Here is a 14,469-nt window from a genome sequence, read left to right as displayed (position 1 = left end):
AAAGGGCTAATTTGCTGTGGATTCTATCATTTTACATAATCTCTCGCAATAAAACTGATTCTATGGAAGGATATTAATCACATACTTTAATGCTATCCCATCAAATTGTTTTAATGGGTCTATTTGAACAGAATTTTAATTTTTCAGATAAATCGTAAGGGTTTTGTCAACTTAAAAGAATTTGAAGTGTGATAGTAAAATGCTTTGTATCAAATTTAAGTATTCTTTTTTTCATTGTCTCCCACAATACTAACCAGTGTTTGGTTTGAAATATATAATACAGCAAACCCTTGGCACAGGTATAATTAGAAAACAAGATACTCTATTTAATAAAATATTATTGTTAATGACATGTATGCTGTCTATAGATCTCTAATTTCTAAAAATACAACAAAAATGTGGTAGATCATGTAGCACCAGAGGAGCATTTGGGGAAACAAATTTTTTTCAAGACAAAATGATAAGAAATGTTTAAGAATAGAGTCAACCAACAGTCTGTCATGCTTTTCTTAGCCATACACCCATTCAAGGAAGACTCCCTATGGTCTACAGGAATGGGTATGCCCTTTGGCTTGGCAAGAAATTGTAGCTTACCAACTGCTGACACTCTGCCTGTGTTGGTCAGTTTTCTGTCACTGTAAGAAAATACCTGAGAAAAACTACTTCAAAGTAGAAAGTTTCTTTTGGCTCACAGTTTCTAAACTTTCAGTTTGTGGTCTGCTGGTTTCAAGGCACAAACATGGTTGAAGGGGTGGCAGAAAAAAGCTGTTCAGCTCATGGCAACCAGAAAGCAGAGAGGGGATGGAGGATCAGGATCAAGATATGTAGTCCCCAAGGGCATATCCCCAAGGACCCACTCCCTTCAAGTAGGTCCCACCTGCTGTGGTTTCCACCACCTCCCAAGAGTCAATTCAGCTGTGAACTCTTTTAGTCTAGAGGTCAGATTGGTCATCGCTTAATCACTTTCCAAAACCCCCACCTCTGCTCATTGCTGCACTGGGGACCAAGCCTTCAATACATGAGCCTTTGGGGACCTTCCAGATCCAAACCATAACACTGCCTCAAACACCACACCAAAGCACACTGTTGATTCCTTTGTGATCATTGGATTCTAGAGAGAAGGAAATGGCAGCTTAGCTCCTGACATCTTTCACCTCTGGGAGGACTAGCATGACTGTTGAATGTCAGCCAACTGCCCTTCTCTTAAGGGTACTTGCCAACTGTGACCTAAGTTTCTTAACTTCCATGTGCCTCAGTTTTCACATCTGTTAGATGGAGATAACGGTACCCGGAGGTTGGGTCTGAGTGATGTCCAGCTCTACCTGGCTTGACCGGAGCTGCTGCTCCTGCTGCTGTTGGGATCATTGTTACTCACCATGGAGTTGCTTGTTTTGTTTAGATGAGCTGCTTCAGAAAGAGCAGAACTACTCGGATGACGTCTTGGCCAACATGATCAGCGAACCAAGAATCAGTTATGGAAACGATGCTCTCATGCCGTCTTTGACTGAAACGAAAACCACCGTGGAGCTTCTTCCTGTGAATGGAGAGTTCAGCCTGGATGATCTCCAGCCATGGCATCCTTTTGGGGTGGACTCCGTGCCAGCCAATACCGAAAATGAAGGTAAGAGTCCCCCAAAGGGAGCAGGAGCATCCTGAGATGTGTGTGCTTGTAGGTAAGTGTGCATATATGTGCTCATGTAGGCGAGTGTGCACATGCACATCACACGTGTAATCTTAATGTTTCTGAGTGGTGTTTTTTTTTTAAGGTAATGATATTGTCAATTTTATTTTGATTAAGAAGTAAATATTAGGAATTGTTATGTTATTAAAATAATAATCTTTACTACATTGATAGATTTGAATTATTATTTACATTTATAAAATAATAGCAATAAGTTATTTATTTCTTCTTTATGAAGCAAATAAACTGATCGTTCTCAGCAAAGATAACAGTCCCATTTTGTGGGTGACAACAGATTATAGTTACATAGAACACTTGAGTAAAAGGCCCGTTGTTTCCCAGGGATCCAGATTTACGTTTGGGGGAGTATTACCCTTGGAGTTACCACTCCTTTAAAAACATACATTATTTAAGAAGCCATTCTCTATCTGGAAAATGTGTGGCAATAACATCCCACTAATTTTCCCCATTTTCTTTTTAAGCACATAGAGCTAAGCATGGTGGTTCACACCGTAGTCCCAGCTACTTGGGAGATTGAGACAGGAGGATTACTGGAGCCCAGGAATTCGAGACCAACCTGGACAGCATAGCAAGGCCCAGTCTCAAAAAAGATAATAATAATTATATAATAATAAGAGTGGACACATAGAGAGAATGTGCTATATACCATATATTGTTTTAATGACTATTTTTCAAATAAGGAAATTGAGGCATCAGAAAACTAAGTTCTCGGGTGGTGGTTTTTGATAGGAATTTTTGAAAAACACTTTCTCATTGAGAGGTATTTTGTCATTTCTGGAATGAAAGCACAATATTCAGCTTGTGTTTACAGAATAGTGGGCTAAAATACCCACCACCAAAGAAAACAGGTGATCAGGTGAGGACATTACAGTTCGCCCAGTGGAGAGAAGCTGTGGTGGGCTGCATAATGGAGACTTGACAGGCACCAAGATGGTCTTTGCTGACTATTTATTCATACAAAAATTCAAATTGCAATAAATGTTAAAGGCAAAAATAGAGGACCACATATAAATAAAATGTAAGTTTCCTAAAGCTTTAAATAAATTTGTTTAGCAATTTAAATTTAGGGCCACTGTCAGAATTCAGGAGCACGTTACTCTACATTTTTGTCCTATGATAGTTCTGAGAATTAAGGTTTTTCTCTATCAACAATTTTGTGCACCTCAACAGTATACTTTTTCCCAGGTGTTTCTTAGCAGAACTATCTGTGTAGAAAAGAGCGTCTTTAGTTTGTTTTCTTCACTTTTACACAATTAGAAGTACAAAACCACAAACATGAACACCTTGCTTTTTTTCTTTTTTAAACTAATGACAAGTTTTTCAGCAACACAAGGGGATTTTACCTATGATTTCCTTTCTTAAAGTAGCAAACTTTGATGATATTTTTGTATTCATAATGCAGTTACCTCATAAAAAATACGATCAGTGTGCTCCTCAGACTAAACCTAAATCCAATTTTATACCTTAAGCACACTGGACAAGCATTTTTTAAAAAGAACTACTACAGAAAATCTTTGTATAGGCTATGTGCACAACATGAGTAATCACCCCAGTGTGTTTCCTATATTAAATATTAAAATTATTCCTACTCACACAAGAAAATAATTTAAGAATACTTGGTTATCCAAGATCTAGGTAGTTTTCTAATCAAATTATATTATTGCTAGAGTACTGGTTGTATCATTTCTCATAAGTAGATATAATTGAGCCACTTAAAATCTTCATTATTCAACATCCTGTGAGAAATTTTATAAAAAATGTACAGTCTCATTTTCTAAAATGAGAAACCAAATGTATACCAGATTGGCTCTTTTCCTAATACACACCCTGTAGCATCAGCCCTGGGAGACATTCTGTACTGGAGTACACAACACACACACACACACACACACACAATCATCATCACAAACATACACTGCAGCCCTTGGGTATTGCCAGTGTGCTCAGGTGGGCAAAGTCTTTGGTTCAATGCCTCTGAACCACAGGAGATTCACATGTTAATTGCCTAGACTTTAATCAAAGCTGATATTCTTATTAAATAAAGATTTGCTGTTGACCAACAGCAGACTCTCATATAAAAGTATTGGGAGAGATTGAGGACATAGCTCAGTGGTGGAGTGCTTGGGTAGCATGCACATGACCCTGGTTCCAATATTAACTCTAGCACCACCACCACCAAAAAAAAAAAAAAAAAAAAACATCAATAGGAGACAATAGTACCTAAAATCTCAGAATCCTGATTTACCAATCTCTCCTTTATCAGATGCAGCACCCCTTTTATAACAAATACTTTGAAACACCTCCTCAACAATTAGCATTTAATTTTTTTGGTGGTGCTGGGGCTTGAACCCAGGGCCTTGACCATGCAATTCACAGGCTCTACTACTGAGCTGCCCTCCTGACTCACCACAGTTAATCTTTAAATAAACTTGGCAAGGTTTAGGTAGAAAATCAATATGGTGAAAATATATGTTTCATATTGCTGTGCTCAAGCCCAACACCTAGAAACAATGATACCGTCAGTTGTTTGTTACCTACAGATATGATAAATACAGCTGCCAACTATACTGGGCACCGTTTCAGTAATTCTGGGTCCATAAGCAGCAGAAGCATCAGCAACATGATTTTCCAAAATAACTCTTGGGAAAAGTTCTGAATAAAGTAATTTTCCCCCAGTTCACTCCATCGTGTGCTTCTGATATATCCAGGTTATATTAAAAACTGCAAAAATGCATGGTATTTATGTATAAAGTTCAGTTTGGTTCACACTGTCATGAACTCCTGCAATACCAGTGGTAAGTTAGAAACCCACACAGAGTGAGATTTGTTGGGATTGCCCTGGGTACAGCACCTGACATCCTTGACCCCATCCACTAAATGCCCATAGCATCCTCTCTTTCCCTAGTGACAACCAAAAATGCTTTCTGAATTGAGCTTCAAGTCCAGCTCTGCTATGTGATTGATTGGTGGACGAGTTACTTATCCTCCCTAGATGTGGCCTCGCCTGTAAAATAAGGTTGATATTCATTCCCAGCTCAAAGGCACGGCGTGAGCACCAAGTGAGACTGCGTGAGAAGCTCTTGGCAGAGTGGCTGGGTCAGCAGGTGTTCAATGGTAGCTTGCTTTCTTTTTTTTCCTTTTTTTTTTTTTAATGGAACCAAGATCTTATTAAAGAGACTTTATCTTCATCCTGTCTCCAGATGAATCCCCACATGGCCCAGAGCATGTGTCCTTAAGGTGACTGAGTAGATAAGAAGCTGTGATAATGCAGTTCTGCAGACCCTCACTTCTTCCCTTCTCACCTCTCTTCTCCCTCACCCAGAAACTCGTTCCTTGTTAATCTTTCTCTTTACAGATACATGCACACTCACCTTCCCCTGGAAACTTCTACAGTTCTCAGAGGCGTTATTTCTTTCCTTAGTCCACAAAGTCCTCATCATCCTCGCTTCCAGTGCTTACCAGAAAGGTGTCGCTTTTCTCAAGAGCAGTCAGTCAAGTCCAGTGAGGGTCCACTGCCTGAGCATTCTGTTGTTTTACATTGAAAAAAAAAAATAATAAGTGTATCACAAATATATTTTTCTGATATTAAAAAAGCCTTTTCTACTTTTTGAAAGTAGAGGGAAATTTATGGGAGTAAACTCACCCAGATTTAAGGAATGAAATCACTTCGTAGTAATGTCTTTCAGACTTTCTCCAGTGCATATTTGATACTTTCCAATAGTTTCCTAAGTGATAATTGTGGATTTGTGCTTTATTATTTGTAAGTTTCTTCCACAGAGGAGTGTCTGGGAAAACCCCTACCTGCTTGCAAATGAGGAATGTGATTTGTCTAAGATCACAAGGAGTATAAGTAGTGGCATAGCCATGGCCCCAGAGGCCACCAGCTCTTCATCCTACAGTTAAAACACAAATGTAATGGCTTCCCACTGGGTCCAACAGTTTTCTCATCAAGTGAGAAATGACCCCACCACTCCAAGTTGCATATTTGCTCCTGTGATTGTGGTTTGGTGTTCGTAACTACAAATGAAGCACCATTTGGGCCCCTGGTCATCAGTGCAATAATCCTTCAAAGTGCAATAATCCTTCAGTCCACTCCATTGTATAAGGAGGAATAAAGTCACTTGTACGTGTTTTTGCACATGGGGAAAAAGAACGAAACAGAGAAATTAGACTTCACTGATGAAATGTATTTGTGAGTTGCAGACAGAAGTGTGTCTAATTCTAGTGCAAGAATAAAGTGCCAGAGAACCGTCATCCGAACTGTCATCCACACAGCAAGTCATTATAGGATATTTAATAATAGGGACTTTAATAAATACAATTTTGTAGTATTTTGGACTTTTAAAGTCCTTTGTTCTTTTACTACAATTGGAGGTGAGATGTTATCATTTCTATTTTCCATATGGAGAAACACCTCAGATGTGGTTGCTCACCCAAGGTTGTGGATGACGTAAGTGCTGGGCCTGGGTTTAGATGTACCAGAAAGGACAAGTGCTCTCCTCTTTGGATGTACCCAGATGTCTCAGAAACAAGATTTTCTGTATTTTGAATACTCCGCTTGCTGCCACTTCCTTCCCTCACCATGGATTGGGGTTTAGAACCCCCCTTGTAAATGCTTGGCTCATGAGCATCGGTGAGCTGTGCAGCTGAATTGCCGCTCCTGGAGCCGTCCCATCAAGCACAGCCTGTGTTTCCTCGACCCCTGAGCTCAGTTTTCTTACCATCTTGCCTCTACATATGGCAGACCCTACCAAAGCACCTTTTTCTCTTCCCTTGACCTTTGACCCTTTTGTTAATCCTAAAAGCTTCATTTCTCTCTCCCGTCCCTATTTCTTCAAAGGCCAATATAAGCTCAAGGAAGCATTTTCTGACGAGGAGCACTTGGAAATGCCAGACGTTGGTGAGCAAGGTTGGGCACTATTGTGCCACTCACACTGTTTTCTTTGGGTCAGACCCAGAACGCACACAAGGGAATAATTGTGAATGTCAACAAATATAAAAGGAAGTAGTCTCACTTCACACCATTCAGCAGAATATCATCTATCCAATGGAAACCAGCCTTTTAAGAAGAGAAGTAGAAGTCTGTGGTTTCCCTCTCCTACCCTCAAATGAAGGACAAATTCAATTCATTAAATGAAAGATTTTATGGTGAAACCTTGCTCTCCTGATAAATTCATATTTGCATTTCCTCCGGAGATTTAAAAGAAGCCTTTTGTGGTTAATTAACTGTAAAAGAAGATAAGGTTGGACAGTTGTTAAAGGAAGTATCCTTAAGGTTTTCTGCTGGGCTGGCTAGAATCATTTTTATTTCTAATCGAAAGCCAAGAAACTACCTCTAAACTAGCTCAGAGGAGAACCCACCTTCCCTCTTCTTTGAGGTTGCTTTGTGCCCTGGCAAGTGCTTTTGAGGAAGCTGAGGAAAGTGGGTTGACGTGTCAATGGTAATGAAGCTTTGGATTTCTTGATGCCCAGAATTGGCTCACTGAGGTTCTTCTCCAGCTGCTTCCTTTTAATAACTTGTTTATTGCACATGCTTTTCCTTGCTCTGTGTTCAGGAGCCACAACTCACCATCTTGATTTGTCTCGTTTGCTTTCTGTGTCTCTTGCTTCCTGCGCCCAGTTGAGCCCGTTGACGCCCGCCCTGCTGCCGACCGAGGACTGACCACTCGACCAGGTATCTGACCCGCCTCGCCTCTCTGCCTCTCCGCATCTCGCGCTTGAGCTGGAGCAAGACAGATCCCCTTTCTCCACAATCAGCCCCATAAGTTGCACTCATTGCCATATAGAATCTGAAATGACCTTAAAACCAAACTTTATAAAATTCTCCTTCGATGTTTCTTATTTTTCATTTTCCAAGTTCCTATTTAAGTAATCTAGTTTTTGTTTCCAACCTTTTTCTTTTGAGACTAAAAAGAATGCTCTTCTCAAATTTTGGGTTCTTTTCTGTTTCGTTCTTTTCTTTTTCTTTCTTTCCTTTTTTTTTTTTTTTAAATGAAGAGAATTATGTAGAATCTGCCCTCAAAAATGGAAGCCCACGCAGGTGTAGACAGTCTGGTGGTGACCGACTTGGTTCCTGCAGTGAGCCTTGCTTTCCTTTCTCCTTTGGTGTCCACATGGGTCCTTTTCCAACTAAATTGGGCTCAAGCTTCAGTTAGTTACTAAAGTAGGCAGGATTTCCTAAAAATACCAGAATTGGTGTAACTCCAGAGCCATAAATACTTTTTCTCTTTTGTGGGTTTTATATACTTACACCCAATGAGTGGCTAAAGTAACATATCAGTTGTATATGTGCAAATAAGCCCTTTTTATTTTTTACTTACCAATGTCATTAATAACAAAATAGACACTTCTTTTTTATCCCAAACATTAAGAAGAAATGCACTTTCTACCCTCTGTTCTCATGACTGGAACTTGGTTTTAAGAATGTCACACTATAAGAGACACACATATACGCCTGGTGTCTATGCCGTGCACAGCCTCACCCAGTGGGTAGTATCTAGTGTTTTCAGAGAATCAGAAAGAGGGGAAGTTATTGAATTGAAAAGTTTGTATATTCTAGGGAAATATCACTACCAATAGCGCCTGTTTTCCCATATTTACTTTCTTCTTTATCTTCATAAAGTCCCATGCAGTAGTCAAGGAACAGGAGATTAATCTGCCTTGAAGACATCAACATGTGGCTAGGTGTGGTGGTGCACACCTGTAATCCCACAAAGGAGGCTGAGGCAGGAGGATCACAAGTTCAAGTCCAGCCTGGGCAACTTAGTAAGACCCTGTCTCAAAGTAAAAATTTTTTTGAAGAACTGGGGATGCAGCTCAGTTGTAAAGCACCCCCAGGTTCAATCCCACAAAAAATGAATTCTAAAAAAATTATCAACGTGCAGAAGTCAACCTTTGCTCCCTATTGAGATAGCAGCAGGGCCAGAAGCAGACCCTGTCTCTCTCGCTGCCAGTATATGCTCGAGCTGTGACTGCCTCCAGCACAGTCACGGATGAAGACTCTTGAGAGCCCTTCTTGTGGCGTCTTCCTGCTCTCACGCTGTGATGCACAGTGGCAGCAGAGACAGTGGAGTGACACGTCTTGACAGCTGATCTCATTGATTTTATGAATCTCCTGTCTGAAGGGCTTTTAAGAGAGCTTAAATTATCGTAAGTCAGAGACAGTTTTGGCTCTCTTAATGTCCTCCTTATTGTCAGTGTCACGTAAGTGAATTTCAAGGAGCCAGGAGTTGACATTCCCATTCTGCTCAGCTGGTTGGTGAGGCCCCAAACAGAGGGTCAGTTCAATTCTAACTGTAACCAAACCCAGCTCAGGGGGGTCCTTGGTCTTGGGACTTTTCTTCAGGGGACTTCTCATTTTATTTCTAAATAAATAGATACCAGGCATGCATGTGTGTCTCTTGTAGTGTGACATTATTCTTAAAACTAAGTTCGAACCATTTTCCATCTGCAAATCTAAGATGGGCAGAAGCCCTGGCTCAGCTGGTTTTCTGAATTGTGCGAGCCAGGCCCGTGTGTTCCTGTTGAAATAGCAGTGACATCGCAGACAATTTTTTAAAAGTCGGACATGAAAAGGACTTCTTTGTACCCTGGCCAACAGTTTGTTTTTAGAGACTAGCTAATGATATCATGTAAGTGGGAGAAAGCCATCCAAAAATCTTTGCCGTACAATAACAGTATTATTCCATTTTGATATTTCACAGGGATCCTTGCATTGCATTCTGTGGAGAGTTGGAAGAAATTAAAATGATAAGGTCCCTGCTCTCTAGAGCTTGAAGAATGATGGAAGGAACATACCTTACCTGTTTAGAAAGATGAGGTGGAGTCTGGAAGGCAGAGAAATAGAAGGGGCCAACACAGATGGTCTATGATGTGAGCAAAGAGGACTTACCCAGGGGTGTGATAACTGGGGAACTTGCTGGAGACGAGCATCCAGAGAGGTTGTGAGAGATGTGAAGCACGTGACTTGACAAGGAGGACAGTTCCGTAGAGATGAGAGAACATCCTAGGCCAGGCTTCCTTGCTTAACGCCTTGTAAGACTTGCAATACCCAATAGGAGAGCGTGGAAGAGAAAAGGAGGTTCAGATGGGACACAAGGAAGGTTCTGGTTAAGACGGGTTTAGGAATACCATTGTTTTCCGGGTGTGTTGGGTCATGGAGAGAACTGGTTTTTGTGTTGGTCATGAATATGTTGAGCGTTTAGACTGGCTCCCCAGGTATTCTGTAGCATTCATTTTGGTTCTTCATCGTCATGTTGTGTGAGGCCACGCACTTGAATCTGAGGTACCAAAATATATCTTCAGACTTCAGACCCAGAAACCCTTCCCGTTTTCTGTGTCACTGTTTCTCGAGTAATCACCGTTGCACTCAGAAACAAGCGAGCCAAGGGTTTGGGTTTTCTCCCATCTAGTGCCGTTTGATCATGATAAGGAAAGTGACTTCTCTTTGATTTGCATATCTGACAAACCAAAAGGTTGTAACCTCTAGCAGGAAGAGTCACATAAGAGCCACAATGAGAACAGTGTGATTTCTAGACCAGCTGCTACTCCTTCTGACTTATTTCCAGGGAAAAATAGACTCCAAAGGACACTTATAAGAAAAATACATCAGCAGGCTCCTCACGTGGGATGGAAAGATACCCTGTGCTTTATGGTGCATTACCAACCCTTCTCTGTGCTAACCAAGGAACCCACACTGCCCCCAGCCATGTGAAAGGTGTCATGAAGAACACATCTACCTCACTCCCCAGGGCACAGCAGGCCCTTTCCTCTCCTGACCTAGATGGAGAGTGAGCACTGGAGGCACCAGGAACCGATCAGCACAGCTCAGAAAAGGCCTTTTGCACTCCTGTGAACACAGGTTCCTGCCATCTGTTTAAAAGTACCCAGCGCGTTCCATTACGAGCATATCTGCTTACTGTTGGCGATGTTTTCCTATGATTCTGAGCCTCTTAATTTTTCTTTTTTTTTTAAATACCAAGGATTGAACCCATTGGCACTTAACCACTGAGCCGCATCCCCAGTACTTATCTTTTATTTTTTTTATTTTGAAACAGAGTCTCTCTCAGTTTCTTAGGGCCTCACTAAGTTGCTGAGGCCACCTTTGAACTTTGATCCTCCTGACTCAGCCTCTCAAGCCAATGGGATTATAGGTGTATGCCACCATGGCCTGGCTGATTTTTCCTTCTTTAGTGAAGTTTGTTTGGTATATAGAAAGTCTTCACTAAATGACCATACCTGACAAATGAAAACGAACTAGCAAGAGCTCTATCTGCTGAGAATCTCTCCAACTAATGACCTATAAACATTCATTATGAGTCATACTGACTTGTTAAATGAATTTGATTTTTTTTTGATCACCAAAAGTATTCTGTGTCATTTCAGAAACAGCATGGACTTAACATAATTTTGAGTAGAAAACTCATTCTTTAGTTAATTTTTTGGTATAATTGACTCCAAATCTAAAAGGGAAGACTATTCAAGAAGGTTATCTTAAAATATTAGAAACGTGGCTGGGATGTAGCTCAGAGGTAGAGTACTTACCTAGCATGTGTAAGACCCTGTGGTCAATCCCCAGAACCATCCCCAACCCCAAAATATTTTAAAAAGTAGGATCTTGAAAGCAAATAGCAAATAACCTTATTATTATATCACTAGTTCCTGATAGCAGAAAAAGGTTGAGTTCCAAAGATGTCACTGTTGTTATACAAGGAAGGATCTCAGATTATAAAGCTATTTCCAGGAAAATAAAAATGTACCACCAATGAGAAAAGAATAGTAGTATCACCCTCTGTTAAAAATCAGTATCAGGAAGGTTAGAAGACAGAGATGAAACTTATAAAATATTGCTAATAACTTTAAGAAAAAAGAAGAATAGACAGCTCTGCAGTTCCCAGGGTGGGGACTGAAGAACTGGATCTGATAAGAGGACCAGAGATAGAGAGATGAGAGAAGAAGGAAAATTGTCATGCTTTGCTTGTATCCTTTATGTCTCTAGGAACAAGAATGATCTTTAAAAGGAAACTGAGGCCCAAGGTAGATCAAGATGAGAAAAGAAAGCACTAGCCACTTGTATTAGTTATCTGTTGCTATATAACAAATAGCCCCAGAGTTTAGCGGCTTAAAAGAGCAAGCATTTAGTTAAATCTTAGTTTTTAACAGTCAGGCTTTGTGGGGTGGTTTAGCTGTGTGATTCCAGGTCAGGGTCCAACATTGAAGACATTGCCAGAGCTGAGGTTCTCTGAAGGTTTGATGAGGGATGGTAGGTCTCTTTCCAAAGCACTCTTTTCACATCACTGTGATGGAAATGTCCCTGTCAACCTTCCCAGGACTTTAAAGGTTGCTTGGGCATCCTTACATGGCACCTGACTTCTCCCACATCAGGTGATGCAAGAAGGAAACTTCACCACTTTTTATGACCTAATCTCTGAAGTCCTACACGATCCCTTCTGCCATATTCTGTTCATGTAGAAGAAAGTCACTCTGTCCAGCCCAGACACAGAGTGAGGGATTTAAGTTCCTCCCCTTGAAAGGAGCAGTCTCAACAAATTTGTGAATATATTTTAAAGCCACTGTATCTCCCTAGCCAAATTCAACTCCTGATGACCCAGACAAACCCCAGAGCAAGAACTTGAAGGTGAACTCGAACCTCTGCCCATGGTCTTTGTGGAAATTTGGGGGAAGAGGAGAAAGGTAGGGATAGGAGAAGAGTTCTGAAAAGCAGAAAGGAAAGAAAGTAGTGTCACTGGCTACATGTCATGTAGAGATTGACATTGGTGGCAGGTCTCTTCTGGGATAGGTTATTAAGCAGCTGCTTTTAAAGCAATTGGACAAGAAAACGGGGATATGTCACACCCAGGATAGGTTCCCTTTGTCAAATTATGCTCCCTTTCGGTAGACATACATTCTATGCTAAGAGCATGGTGCTTTTCAGTATTGGCAGGTGTGTGACAAGTTTCACAGCAACCTTGTAGATAAGACTGGAAGAGCGATTAAGCCAAGAGCAAGGAATTGGTTCCCAGAGGAGCTGAAGGAACTCAGAATATGTAGCCAAGAAAGGGAAAGAATCAGCATGACATGTTGCCTCCCCTGGGGTCTGAGAGGCCTGATCAAGGCTGTCGTGTGGAAGGCAGGGCACCGGCTTGCTGTGGTGACCCAGTCTGCAGGCCACAGGGAAAACGGTGTCAGCTTAATGGAAGAAAGGCTGTTCCAGCAGGCAGAACTATCTGATACGTTCCCCTGTGTCCAAGCCGGAGCTGAGAACCCACCCCTGGAGGGAAACACCACAGAGGAAATTATTTTAAGAGCCCTTTTCATCCTAAAATTCCAATTTTTTTATATTGAAATATTCCAACATGGAAACTGACATTGATCCTTTGTCCTTTCATTTTTGTTTCTAAAATACCTTTGCATTTTGCTTTTAAGCCTCAAATTATTATTTGAATAATGAAATTCATTTTAACAACTGGTTTAAGGATCATATAGCAATTTATAGAGAAGAGTTAGTAGATTATAAGTTCCGTTAGTCCCAAAGAAGCATTTTAAAAATTACATACTGCAGCTCTATACTCAGCAGAAGAACCAATTACGTGCTATATAACTAGAATGCTCAACTAAATAAATTACATAATTTTTTACAATGCTTCACTGCATAGATATGTGAACATAATTTATTTATAATTAGAACAAAGCCTCAAAGTAGCAGTTCTGTTCTACCAGGTAATTAATGCTCATTTTTTTTTCTGAAATGACAGCACGTAGAAAAAGGCACATAATAGGCAAGACAAAAGTCCCTAAACCAACATTTTCTAGGAACAAATAATGCTTGACAACCTCCCAACCAGCCTTTATTTTTTTGTCCTCCCCCACCATCCTTTTTAAATTATCACATGTGTTTAGAAGTTCAGACTTCTTCAATATTTAAGTTTTTTGTTTAAAATAGGCAGTGAGGGCTAGGGATATAGCTCAGTTGGTAGAGTGCTTGCCTTGCATGCACAAGGCCGAGGGTTCAATCCCCAGCACCACAAATAGATAAATAAATAAATAAACAAAATAGACAGTGTTAACAAATAGATAAATAAATAAATAAACAAAATAGACACTGTTAACAATTTAAATATAGGATGTCATTTTCCTTGAAGAAGTTCCTTCATTATTTTCCTCTTACCTCAGTCCTAGAAAGAAGTTTTTGGTAGCCTTTATCTCATAATATTCCTGTTTCTAGGCAAAACTCATTGATTGTCCTGCATATTTTAATCATGGCACAATACAGGTTCCGGGCTGACAAATATCAAGACAGAAGAGATCTCTGAAGTGAAGATGGATGCGGAGTTCCGACATGACTCAGGATTTGAAGTTCGTCACCAAAAATTGGTACGCATAACAATTCACGTCTTCTCTTCATTGTCTGTCTGACCAGGGGACCGAATATGTCGTGCTCACTCTTGTGTGAGGAACCAAATGAAGTAAACGATGAAAACAACAATGAAATGCTTGCCTGTAGGAATCTCATGAAAACACAAAGAAAAAGGATCTATGTTGTAGCTCTTTCTGTCTAGAAGGCAGCTAAGCCCATGCAGGGCTTAAAGTGGAATTAATTTCATTATAACTTGCACACTGTTTTCTAGGGAAATAGATCTATATAGGTTGATCACCTCTAATCTGAAATGCTCCAAAACTCAGTATTTTCTGAGTACTGACATGATGCACAAGTGCAAATTTTATACCATGAAATTTTGTTTCATGCACTAAATTATTAAAACGTGATA

The 14,469-nt window shown here is 40.3% G+C and overlaps 1 protein-coding gene across 6 annotated transcripts in view; it reads left to right on the top strand.

The window, feature by feature from the left end:
* The window catches only part of App (amyloid beta precursor protein), a 241,852-nt gene that overhangs the window by 215,944 nt on the left and 11,439 nt on the right, over positions 1 to 14,469 (top strand). For 3 of the 6 annotated variants that reach the window (XM_047564663.1, XM_047564659.1, XM_047564661.1), the window contains 3 exons: positions 1,400 to 1,621; positions 7,323 to 7,376; positions 13,974 to 14,074. In XM_047564663.1, coding sequence (XP_047420619.1) covers positions 1,400 to 1,621; positions 7,323 to 7,376; positions 13,974 to 14,074 — 377 coding nt within the window. The remainder of the gene's footprint in view (positions 1 to 1,399; positions 1,622 to 7,322; positions 7,377 to 13,973; positions 14,075 to 14,469) is intronic. The other 3 variants (XM_047564664.1, XM_047564660.1, XM_047564662.1) reach the window with 1 other exon arrangement.

This window comes from Sciurus carolinensis, chromosome 9 (assembly GCF_902686445.1).
Source record: "Sciurus carolinensis chromosome 9, mSciCar1.2, whole genome shotgun sequence".
NCBI lineage: Eukaryota > Metazoa > Chordata > Mammalia > Rodentia > Sciuridae > Sciurus > Sciurus carolinensis.
This window is presented reverse-complemented; position numbering and strand designations above follow the sequence as displayed.